Source organism: Paramisgurnus dabryanus, chromosome 11, assembly GCF_030506205.2.
Source record: "Paramisgurnus dabryanus chromosome 11, PD_genome_1.1, whole genome shotgun sequence".
NCBI lineage: Eukaryota > Metazoa > Chordata > Actinopteri > Cypriniformes > Cobitidae > Paramisgurnus > Paramisgurnus dabryanus.
Window position 1 is genome coordinate 35,547,809 of NC_133347.1, and position 12,391 is coordinate 35,560,199.

At 39.2% G+C, this 12,391-nt stretch overlaps 1 protein-coding gene across 3 annotated transcripts in view; it reads right to left on the bottom strand.

Annotated features, from left to right (window-relative positions):
- The window catches only part of LOC141279818 (serine/threonine-protein kinase WNK2), a 162,161-nt gene extending 151,346 nt beyond the window's left edge, over positions 1-10,815 (bottom strand). For all 3 annotated transcript variants that reach the window (XM_073816288.1, XM_073816287.1, XM_065271351.2), the window contains exons 1-2: positions 10,691-10,815; positions 7,084-7,254 (exon numbers count right to left, since the gene is read on the bottom strand). In XM_073816288.1, the coding sequence (XP_073672389.1) occupies positions 7,084-7,254; positions 10,691-10,786 (267 nt within the window). In that variant the 5' untranslated portion in view covers positions 10,787-10,815. The remainder of the gene's footprint in view (positions 1-7,083; positions 7,255-10,690) is intronic.
- Positions 10,816-12,391: the final 1,576 nt, after the last annotated feature.

Below are 12,391 nucleotides of genomic sequence, written 5' to 3' on the forward strand. Positions count from 1 at the left end.
ATGTTGTCGTGGGTGTTGTCTATTGTACAGTCTCTCGTTCCTCGTGTTTGATGTGTTTTTTGTTTGTCTTCATGGCGTCTGGTATCCGCCTTTAAAGAGGGGGGTACTGTCACGGTCTTGTCAGACATCTGTGCTAGATGTAGGTCTGAGTGCATCTGGCAGGACCGTGACAATATTATGTTCTGTGTGGGGACATGTGGAATCACATTGTGTGTGTGGCTTCCACATGTTCCCGGTGTCTTGTTGCTGTCATGGTCTTGCCTGACCTTGGTTATTATCCAGGTCGGATGTTAGAGGGCAAGGCTATGGCAGCGTTGTGTTTACGTGGGAATACGTGTGTTTTCACATCATGTATGTGTGACACGTGTTCCCAGTGTCTTGTCACTTTCACCCTACTCCCTTATGTACTCGTGTCTTACGTGATTAATTATGTTCACCTGTTCCCCATTGATGTGCTGTCTTTATAATGCCCTCGCGTTCTCTGTGTTGTGCGCGTGCGTTGTTGTATGTTCAGAGTTCCATGTCTTCCGTGTGCTCTGTTTCCAATTCCTGTTTTGTTCCCGTGTTTTGGTTTTCCTCTGTTTTACCCCCACCGTGGGTTTTTCTGTTATAATAAATTCATAGTTATATTTTTGTATCCTTGCGTTTGGGTTCTTCCTTTAGTTCTCCTTATCCGGTGTGTAACCGATCGTGACATAACGCACGCGCCTAACTGAACCCAGCGAGGATGTTTGCCGGTAGCCGCCTGGTAATACGGGGAAGGGGTTCACGTCCCGCATACGAGTCGGGTTACGAGTTTTATGACCCACTCGTATGCGGACCCGAAGTGAATGCCAGGCGGCGACCAACCGGACCAGTCGGATCTCGTCTGACTCCATCCAGCCCGAGGGGCATTAGGACCGGGGCTATTAGACTGGGGAGGTCGCCTCCCGTTTCTCCGGCACCAGAGACCACGCCCGCACGAGAGATCGGTCCAGTACTCCCAGCCTCCAGACGGAGGAGGAGGAGGACAAAGGGGGCGTCGGAGCAGCAGTTGCAACCGGCGCAGCCGGAGACACGTCACCCGCCGGTGCAGCCGGAGACACGTCACCCGCCGGTGCAGCCGGAGACACGTCACCCGCCGGTGCAGCCGGAGACACGTCACCCGCCGGTGCAGCCGGAGACACGTCACCCGCCGGTGCAGCCGGAGACACGTCACCCGCCGGTGCAGCCGGAGACACGTCACCCGCCGGCGCAGCCGTCTGCGCAGCCAACCGCGCAACCCGGGACATGTCACTCCCCCACTTGTCAGCAGAATTTGAGGACTCATTTTTCACATTCTGGACATTTTTTTCCCCCTGTTATTGCCCCACCACCCCTTCATGATGTTTTGTTCTTGTTACACCACCCCAACCCATTTGTCACATATGTTTGTCTCCCATTGTTGTTTATTGTTATGTTGTCGTGGGTGTTGTCTATTGTACAGTCTCTCGTTCCTCGTGTTTGATGTGTTTTTTGTTTGTCTTCATGGCGTCTGGTATCCGCCTTTAAAGAGGGGGGTACTGTCACGGTCTTGTCAGACATCTGTGCTAGATGTAGGTCTGAGTGCATCTGGCAGGACCGTGACAATATTATGTTCTGTGTGGGGACATGTGGAATCACATTGTGTGTGTGGCTTCCACATGTTCCCGGTGTCTTGTTGCTGTCATGGTCTTGCCTGACCTTGGTTATTATCCAGGTCGGATGTTAGAGGGCAAGGCTATGGCAGCGTTGTGTTTACGTGGGAATACGTGTGTTTTCACATCATGTATGTGTGACACGTGTTCCCAGTGTCTTGTCACTTTCACCCTACTCCCTTATGTACTCGTGTCTTACGTGATTAATTATGTTCACCTGTTCCCCATTGATGTGCTGTCTTTATAATGCCCTCGCGTTCTCTGTGTTGTGCGCGTGCGTTGTTGTATGTTCAGAGTTCCATGTCTTCCGTGTGCTCTGTTTCCAATTCCTGTTTTGTTCCCGTGTTTTGGTTTTCCTCTGTTTTACCCCCACCGTGGGTTTTTCTGTTATAATAAATTCATAGTTATATTTTTGTATCCTTGTGTTTGGGTTCTTCCTTTAGTTCTCCTTATCCGGTGTGTAACCGATCGTGACACGATGTGCATGCTCAATCTCCGGCGTCGAAGGTAGCTTATCCCCGAAAAGTTCTGTGAAGAACGATGGCATGAACTGAGAGGGTTTTGACGTTTCGACATTCTCGGGGATACCCAATATACGGAGATTGTTCCGGCGCGAGCGGTTTTCCAGATCATCCGCCTTACTCTTTAACTCCTCGTTAACTTTTTCCAGGGACTGGCATTTGCGCTCCAAAATGTCTAGCCTTTCGTCCACGCTGTTCATCGAAGCTTCAAGGTCTCTAATTTTTGAGCCTTGACTGGAAATAGTGGCTTGAAGAGCAGCTGTAGAGGTGCGTATTTCAGCGAGAAACTCAGTCCTTAACGACGCGATTTCCTCACGAATTGTAGTGGTAAGCATCTCTTTTAAAAGAGCTGGCGTTAACCCCGGGGCAGCCGCGGCCATGTTGCTGGCTTTGTCAGTTTCATCAGGAGCAGGAGAAGTACGTTTAGATTTCGGCATTACAACGATAACAACAAACTCCAACAAGCAATCAAGTGATCTCTGGCGTTGTAGATGTCGCCTTAAAGTATTAAAAGTAATTTATGTTCCCGTTAACTATTAAAAAGAAATGTAATATACGGAGCAGCTCCCGGACGCACCTCACTCAATCAGCTGCATACCGGAAGTCTAAACAATGCTTTTTTTTAAAACCCTCAAGGTGCTGTCAGAGTGCTGAAAGGTTTCGGATCTCTACACGTTTGTAAATTATTTATCTCCTGTTTGTTACAAATAAAGTATTTTTAGAGTACAAACCTTTTCTTGCATATTTTCAAATTATTCTTTATAAGATTACACTGATCATGTAGGCTATCCATATATTTATAGTAGGGCTGTCAAAAAAAGCGCGTTAACGACGTTAATTAGTTGCTTGTTGTTAATTACGTCAATTTTTTTAACGCATTTCACACATGCGCAGTGTGACAAATTATTCAGGTCAGGAAAGTCACGGAAGTAGTTGGGAGCTAGAGGCGAGATGGAGCAAGGTGAGCAAAGTGGGCCTATTGACGGATTCAAATATAAAAAGAATGATGATGGTACAGTTAACAAGTTCAAGGTCATTTGCAAGATTTGTAACAAGGAGTTTCAATTTCACCGGAGCTGTTCAAGCTTGAAGTACCATGTCAACGCCAAACATGCATTTGCTGGGCCGTCAGGTTCAGCAAGTGGTTTGCGCCAGACCACGCTGAATGTTAGCAGGCCATTAACAAAATCAACCTCAGTTAATTTGACCAACACAATAGCAAAATGGATTGCAAAGGATTGTAGACCCATTAGCATTGTAGAAGACACAGGTTTACTTGATGTTTTGCAAGTGGCGTCTCAAGACTCATACTATAAGCCACCGTCAAGAGCCACAGTTATGACGAAAATCCACGAGCTCTATGAAAATGAAAAAGAAAAAAGTAAATCATATCGCCCTGACAGGAGACCATTGGACATCAGTAAGTAACAACAATTACCTAGGAGTAACTGCACATTTCATTAGTGACACGTGGGAACTGAAGTCTTTTGCGCTGACTATATTAAACATTTTGTGGAGGCTTGTAAAGAACAGTTCCTGTCTGTTGCACGTAAGTGGGACATCGAGGGCAAGACGACAACCATTGGGACTGGACAGTGCACGTAACATGGTTGCCGCAATTCGACTTACATGCTATGAACACATGAGCTGTGTCGCTCACATGGTGCAGAGAAGTGTCACAGTGAGTCTTGCTGACAGCGGCTTTGTAAATGCTTTGGCCAATGCTCGCAAAGTTGTCGGTCATTTTAAGCACAGCCCAGCAAATGCTACGGAGCTTCAAGCACAACAAGTCAGCCTGGGAAAGAAGCAAGAGCCATTGATCCAGGACGTTCCAACACGTTGGAATTCGACGCTGGAAATGGTCAAGTGCTTGAGCAGAAGTAAAGAGGCTGTCGTCGCAGCCCTGGACAATCAGGAGCATAAACTCGTTTTGCCGACCGCAGCAGAGTGGGATAAACTGCAGAGGCTGGAGGCACTTCTAGAGCCATGCAGGTAAATCAGTCACTTATCAAATAACACTGCTGTGATTATTTTCTGGAATGAATTAAACCAAGTAAAATATCACTAACATGTATGCATGTATGTAGTGTTAATTTCGTCAGAAATATGTTCGTCAACGACCTTTTTTTCATGACTAAAACGAGACGATGGCAAGACTGCACCACTGTCCAAAAACGCTCACTAAGACTAAATTAACATGAATTTGACAAAAAAGACGAGACGAAAATGTTTTGCATAAAATAAAAACTAAGATAAAATCTCTCTTAATTTTCGTCTACAATCGTCTCTGCTTTTTCATCAGCTGTTGCACCTTTAAAATATTCAGAACGAGTTCGGATCCCGCTTATTACATTGCTACCTACCAAATAAATCAATAATTTGACACAAAATTATGATTTAAAAAGGAGTTTATTGATTTAAAACGATTGTATTGCTTGCGCTTAAGAAAATAGTGCGCTCCGTCTCTACGGTTAGAATCCTGTGTGTTCATGGCAACGCTCTGTTTTTCATGGCAACGGTGTGTTATAGTTAGCAGCGGTCTGTTATCAAGAAACTAACAAAAAAAAGATATGTAAATGACTAAATATGACTAAAACTAACAAGGACATTTGGCACAAGACTAAGACTTAATTAAAAATATGTGGTGAAATTAACACTATATGTAGGTAAAAAAAAAATAATAATAATGATGATGATAATAATAATATGTTGATAACCACTGTTCTAATAATACACTGTCTCTGTGTGCATGTGTGTTTGTGTGCGTAGGTATGTAACTGAGCTCCTGGGTTGAGAGGCCTATGTCTCCTGTTCTGTGGTACTACCTTCTCTCTGCCACTTGCGTCTCAAGATGGAAGCCTGTGATGAGGACCCTGCATATGTGGTGAGATTCAAGACCAAGTTCAAGGAGGACCTAGCATCCCGCCAAGAACAGCTCAACAATGCATGGCTCTAGATTGCTACAGTTTTGGATCCTTGTTTCAAAGACTTGAAATGCCTGCCCAAGACAGACAGGGAAGCGGTGTGGACCACACTTGAAGGGATGCTGCAACAAGAATCACCCAGAAAGTCTTCACAGACACATGATGATGGATCACCCATGGAAGAAAATCAGCCTTCTGCAAATGGGCTCAGATTTAGAATCAGAAGATGAAGAGGTCCAACCTGCCATACAGAGGTACAGAGCAGAGCCCACCATTACATTGGAGGGCTGCCCCTTGAAGTGGTGGGCATCTCATTCAGGAGCCCATGAAAAGCTGGCCTCACTAGCTCCAGATATCTAGCCACTCCTGCAACCACTGTTCCCTGTGAACGACTTTTCTCAGTTGCAGGTCACATTGTGAACAAGAAAAGGTCAGCCTTACTTTCAGAAAATGTGAAAAAGTTAGTTTGCCTCAGCAACTGGCTGAAAGATGATAAAGCTCAGTAGATTTGAAAGGTGATGTTCAAACAAAAAGACAAGTTTCAGTGTAACATGTTATAGTAGTTAGCAACTGGATTTTTGAGCAACTGGATTAAAGAATGGAGGAAAAGGTAAAAGATTGTTCTTTGGTTTGATTTAAAAGTTTATTGAACATGTTTTGTTCCACATAAAAACGCAACAGATGACTCAAATTGTGCAAAAATGTGGTAGGCCACTGTTATGTGGTTATGTGGTAATGTGGTAGGCTACATTTATTGCTTTCTGTTCAATTGAATACTGTAAATTGTACATCCTGGTTAATAGGAATGCCAAAGAGGAAGGGATGGGACATTACAAAGACAAATATTATGGTGTGTAGTATGTTTCAGCTTGATTTAAACCACCATTATTTGGCTGTGTTAATAAACGGACATAATATGAGAATTTGTAACAGAATATGTGTGTCCTGTTATTTATCTTTTGGTATGCATTTCAGAAAAAATGGTTAGGATTCAGGTGTAATTGCAAATAGTGATTAATCCTGATTAATCCACTGAAAATTCTGATTAATTTGAATAAAAATTTTAATCATTTGACAGCCCTAATTTATAGCAATTAAAAACCAGCTGTTTTTACTTCCATTACTGAAAGAAAAAGACTTTTAAAGGTTTTAATAAAAAATAAAAATTTCAATACAAATGAAAACAACGCAATTTTTTAATATCAATCTTAAACTGGGGGTCTTCTTCCTCCATTTAGATTTTAGTTTACAAATTCCGCCATCGAAATAGGGAATAGGCATGGCGCCAGCGCAACTGGCTTTTAAAGGGGATGAGAGCTGAGACTCTCATTGGTTAATTGCACATTATGCCCAAAACACACCCATTACTCATTACCAGAATAGGAACAACCCTTTTAGACTGTGCGCTTGGCGCAAAAACCATTTTTCCCGTCGTTAAATTAGCAAACGTGGATTTGGACACGCTCATTTAGACAATGTGCTTAGATCGTTAAAATAGGGCCCAAAGTGTCAGATTGTTGTGGTTCGCAAGTTTGCGTTTCACAAATACAATGTGTGACCTTTCGACATTATTACAAAAATAGGCAAGGTTGCACTGATGTGTCACACGGCTAGTGAAACACGAGAAATAAATAAAATTAGCAAAATCACTAGATAAGACCACTAAACTTGAAGTCCACTTAAGTCCACTATATGGAGAAAAATCCTGGAATCCTGGTTTTCGACTGAATAAAGACAGACATTAACATATTGGATGTCATGTGGGTGAGTAAATTATCAGGATTTTTTTATGATTGTGGAGTAATCTTTTTTAAGGTGTATCACCAAAACCCCAATTAAAAACCCCATTGACTTTGGGATGAGAGAACTGGAAGTGCTAAAAAGCTAATTCGTTTTTTGGTTTTGGCCTTCAAAAATGTGTCATCCCTGCAGCTCTCTAAAGAGATCCCCTGATCTGGAGTCAGTGCTCCTGCAGAAGCTCACCTGTGGGTCAGATTCTCTTGTGACAGGTGTATGATGTAGGGGTGATGTCTGGACGGAGCCCTTCTCTCCCTTTGCATCCTCACTCAGAATGTCTTCTGCTTTATCCATGATGTCCTTCAGCTGTTCAATGAACATCTCCCTCTCCACCAACAGAATAAACTCATTCTCAACCTACAGAAACCAAATACAAAACCTTTTAAGTGCCAAATGAGACAAGTGATCTGCATATCAAATATATCAACAATCAAAAAACTACATAAAAAACACACTCTATGGCAATTGAGGAATAATTCAGAATCTGTTGAGGTGTGCCCCAAAAATGCATTGTAAAACAATGCTAAAAGCAAATAATAAAATTCAGCTAACTACAGTTAGGAAACAAAACATCTGTTTAAAAGGTGGAAAAACATTCCTTATGTTTAAAACAACATCATCTTATCATTAAAAACAAGAAATTAAACCGAGTTACATCTGACTTCTGTTTGGTTAAGTGGCCTATCTGGATTGGCTATAACAAAGACAGATTTTTTTTATTGTCTAGTATTTCTTTACTCATTTCTGAGTTTCACCAAATGTGACCATCCAGGTTCACGGTCAATGTAGTGTACCTAGAAAGGCTCAAAGACTATACAAAATTCTACCCCTACAAATTCTACATTATTAAATTGAGAAGCCACTCTGGTTTAGTTTAGAATACACTGTAAAAAGTCATTCTGCAGGCCTGCAGATTTGATGAAATTGAATATGTAAACTTTATTTAATAAAATTAATTTCATGTAGTTTGGTAATTTTTTTGTGTTAAAATTCTTTAAAAATGACTGGAATAAAAACAACTTATTGTTTTTGTGAAGGATTTAGCTATTCTTATAGTGTATCTGCGAATGTAGCGAATACTGAATAAATCCAACGTAATATAAATTAGCTGTTTTAAATTAAAAACCATTCCGGGTTGATATTCAGGTCGTGAGCGCTGAGCAGACGGATTTAGGAAATATTTCTGTTATTGTGCCAAAATTTTTGAAAGCATTTCAGTCGAGAATGTGTGTTTTTTAAACCAGAATCTGCAGTAGGTTCATAAAGATATCGCCTATTTAAACTTTCCTTATAGAGTTTTTGGTGATGGGAGCTCCAGATAATCAGCGGGCGCTCAGCGCTCATATATACCGGACAACGGTGCCTCACCTCGGCAATTCTTACTGAAAATCACCGCCGGCTGTGACGTCAATGTAGTGTTTAAACTGTGGATAAAATTAATTTCGGGTAAATTTAACGTGCAATCTTTGGTCTTATAAGTCTATAAGCAGTGTTTCTTTGTATAATTTGTTTGTAATTCGTAAGTTTTCTTAGTTAATCGTAAATTGTTGTAATATGTGTATGACTTGCGAATGTAATACTTAACTTAAACAAACCAGGCTTAATGGCGTATGCAGTCTTCATATGTCAACTCCGCAGTCTGCAACCTTCGGACTCAGAAACGGCCTGCGATTGGTGGTCCAGCTGTAACTCATTTTGAGTGACTAACCAATCATACTGTTCCTCTGAATGGGTGGGTTCTCTTATCACTAACTTTCATAGATATGTATGTATCTATTATGACAAATTCTGCTCGCTCGCTTGCTCGGTTCGTGTTTTAAAGGTAAATGTGACTTTACTGCGGTCTTTTTCGGTTTATTTAGTTTTGTGTTAATTATATCCACAAAGTATTCGAATAAATTGGTAATGTAAAACTATTCTCCGCTGTAAATTAATTGTGTGCTCAATTGCGACGCCCTGTGTTGAATTTTCCCGCGGAAAACATGAACAATTGCTGACTGAATTGTTTGACAAAGGCCTCTTACTGGAGTTTTCTGCTTCCCACCGAAACTTAAATCATTACTGAGGGGAAATATAACATTATTCATTTAATTCCACAAAAGGTGAGTAAGATATTACATGTATAAGTTATCTTTTTAAAATGTTTAAGCTTTCTACATAATGTAAATTGAACATTTATTATTATTATTATTAATTTCGCGACCTATTATCTAAATTGTGTGTTCATGAAGGCCTGTCCTGCAATTTCCTGCAGACAACGTGAAACATTGCTGAGGGAGAACTTTATTCACAAGAAAAGGTGAGGAATATTATTAAATAAATATATTTTATATATTATATTGTGTATACAGTGTATGTGTTTGTATACACATGTGAGTAACTTGGTTAACAAATAAATATGTGACTGTATCCTATCGTGTGACAGAAAAAATGTAGGGAAAAGATTTGCCCTAATTATAAATATAGATTATATATCTTTTCAAACATTTTTTGATATTATTTGTAATTCCAATGATAATTTATAATCAGTTTTCGATATTACTGCACATTTCAAACAATAAGCCACAAACTCAGATGAACTCCATTGCACATATCTTCCAGTTTTCTTTAAAACATTTTAATATACAAGTTTAATGTGTGGATTATTTCAATATTCAAGCTGTATACATTTATAAAGGTTTTAAGACATATTTGCTGTTTAATGTTGCAAGATAAAGATGAAGAGGCAGGACTTGGGCAGCTTGTGATATTTGTAAATGTAAAGAATGGATCTTCTAGGAGTGGCAGCTGAAGGGATGCTGGAATTGTTATCGAGGCCTTAAAGGTGTTCCCAGGGCATGCTTTATCCTCATTGGATTGGATTGGATCTATGCATTGAATCTCCAGTTTTCCCAGGCATCTTTTCAGGTGTTTCAGAAACTTTTCTTGGAGCTGGATTCTTCAAAGTTTATAAACTGATTACAGTACAGTAAGTCTAAACTGCTGTCTGATGTTCTGGGTGTGAATCAATGTAAAAGAACACAAACATGGAACCTTTCGTCGGGAAATGTGGACGGTTTTCTTTAAAGACTGTAAAATACTTTTTGAAGTGCACACTGTTACAAATACACCATTAAAAATAAGATGCTATTCTGCTCTTTTGACTGCAATAAAATAAGAATTGATTCATCTTTGTCTGTCATTCTGAAATCAGATATAATGCTCATTATTAATAATAATATTAATGGATACATTCTAAATCATCATGTTAAATTAAAATAGTATAATTGAATTGTATTTATTGTATAGCGCTAGGTCTTTGTCCTGTATACCCAATATTTTGTTTATATTTAAATTAATTTCTAATTGCAAATTGCAGTTAACCTTTTTGAATGGGTTACTATTAAGGAGTTTATGGAGTGATTCTAACTAAATTTTTATTTGTTGAATTTAATTAATGATATTGCTTGTAATCTGTTGCCACACTTTTATTGAGTAGATATGGCATAATATTTTTTATTGTATAGTGCTAGATCTTTGTCTAGTATACCCAATATTTTTGTTTAAATTATAATACAATTTTTAATTGCAAATTGCAGTTTGGCTTTTTGAATATGTTAATATTAAGGAGTTTATAGAATTTTAATTTGTTTAATGTAATTAATGATTTTGCTTGTAATCTGTTGCCACAATTTTATTGAGTAGATGGGGCATATTATTTTTTACAGTGTATGGGGGGAAAACACGTCTGGTAGATTACTATAAACAGAAAAGGTGAAAGGGTTTTACAGAGGTGGAGTAATGGTGATCTCACCATATAGGTTGCGATTTCTTCTGGAGCATCTCCATCCAGGTCAAACTTAAACGTCACCATTTTATGGTTATGAGTCTCCAGCTGGCACTCCACCATCTTGTCTCCTGTGTCAAACACCTACAACAGAGCTTAGAGCATGTCAACATGTCATGTGACCTAAAAGTATTTTAAAGAATATTCTTGAGATCAGACAATAACAATTAGTTAGGTCTGCTCAAATGTGGTTAAATTGTGAGGAATTTGGGTAAAATACTGTAGCATATCTGACACATTTTAGTGCACATTCATAATATAAATCTTGATGAAGCCAATTCTGAAATTTTGAGAATGGCAAATACTAATTTTAAACCAACTCGATTTTAAACCAACCACATGTGAATTTGGATTTTATTTATTTGATAATAAATCTACACTCAAAAACCACAAACCCAATAATAGATTTGAGTTGTCAATGTTGTCAATATGAATGCCATTACAATATCTGTCTTTTAAACATGGGCGTCAGAAGCCAAATAAATGTAGGTGGGTCCAAAACATTTGAGTTGATGCCATTTTCTTGTATTCTGGTGCCTTTTTATTAAACAATTGCTATTATAGTCTAAAAACTTTGTTTTACTTGTTCTGTAATCATGGGCGTCGGAAACAAATGAAAAGTGGGTGGGTCCTGTTGGAAACTTTTTTAGCGAAGACCAGGAGACTTGGATTTCCTCGAGCAGTAGTCTTTATTGCAGAAAGCGTTCTTGGAATCAGAGCATAGAGCTCGGGGAGCTGCAGTAACCAAGTCTGACTTTGGGTATACATGCATTACACTTAAAGCCATTCGAAGGGGGCAGTCCCTTCAGATGGAAACAATGCCTTCAGATTACAATATAAACATGAAAGAGAGGTTACAGTCAGGCAAGAAAGGACAGCTGTAAACGCATTCCTGATCTTCCCCCTTTGATCAGATAACCATTACGGCAGGATGGGGTCTGTGTAAACGCATCCCAGATCATCCCCCTTTGAGTAGATAACAAATGGTCAGTATTCCCTATGAAAACAAAGGCATGCATTCCAGCTAATAGCTTCCATTACCTTGCTGTTTCTTTCATATTTAGGTGAACTGATACATATGATAATAATTAACAAAACAAAAACAATGACTTCAAATTATATTTCAACAGTCCCCACGTCAACCCCCCCCCCACCACCACCACCGGAAAATACCTTTGCTGCAATAGATGTATTTTTATGTTTCCTTTTAATTAGCCTAAAAATTTGCTTTTATTAAATAAAAAAACAGTCTTGCGGTCGGAATTCTGGTAATAGCCCTTTAAATATTTTGCAGATAATGACAGATGTCATATTTCATTTATTTTACTCTGTGACATTTTTTTTCTCTACTCTGCTGACAGGCTACAATGTTTATTTTTTAGGAAATAAAAGGTAAGAAAAACAAATGAAGTTAAACTGATACAATTTTTGTATACCCTTTTTTTGATATACCCAATCTCTCTTTCTCTCTCTTAAAGAAATACAAATGTAAGATTCTGGAAATGAGATCAATTTATTTAATGGTCCGTCGGGAAACAATACTGTCACAAGAGTTTGAGCATGTGTACTTAGAAAACACAATCGATCAAACAAGTGCAGAGGTATGACTTTATGAATTATTTGCAAATGTACCTCGCAAATAATGTCAATACATGAAGACGTTCAACT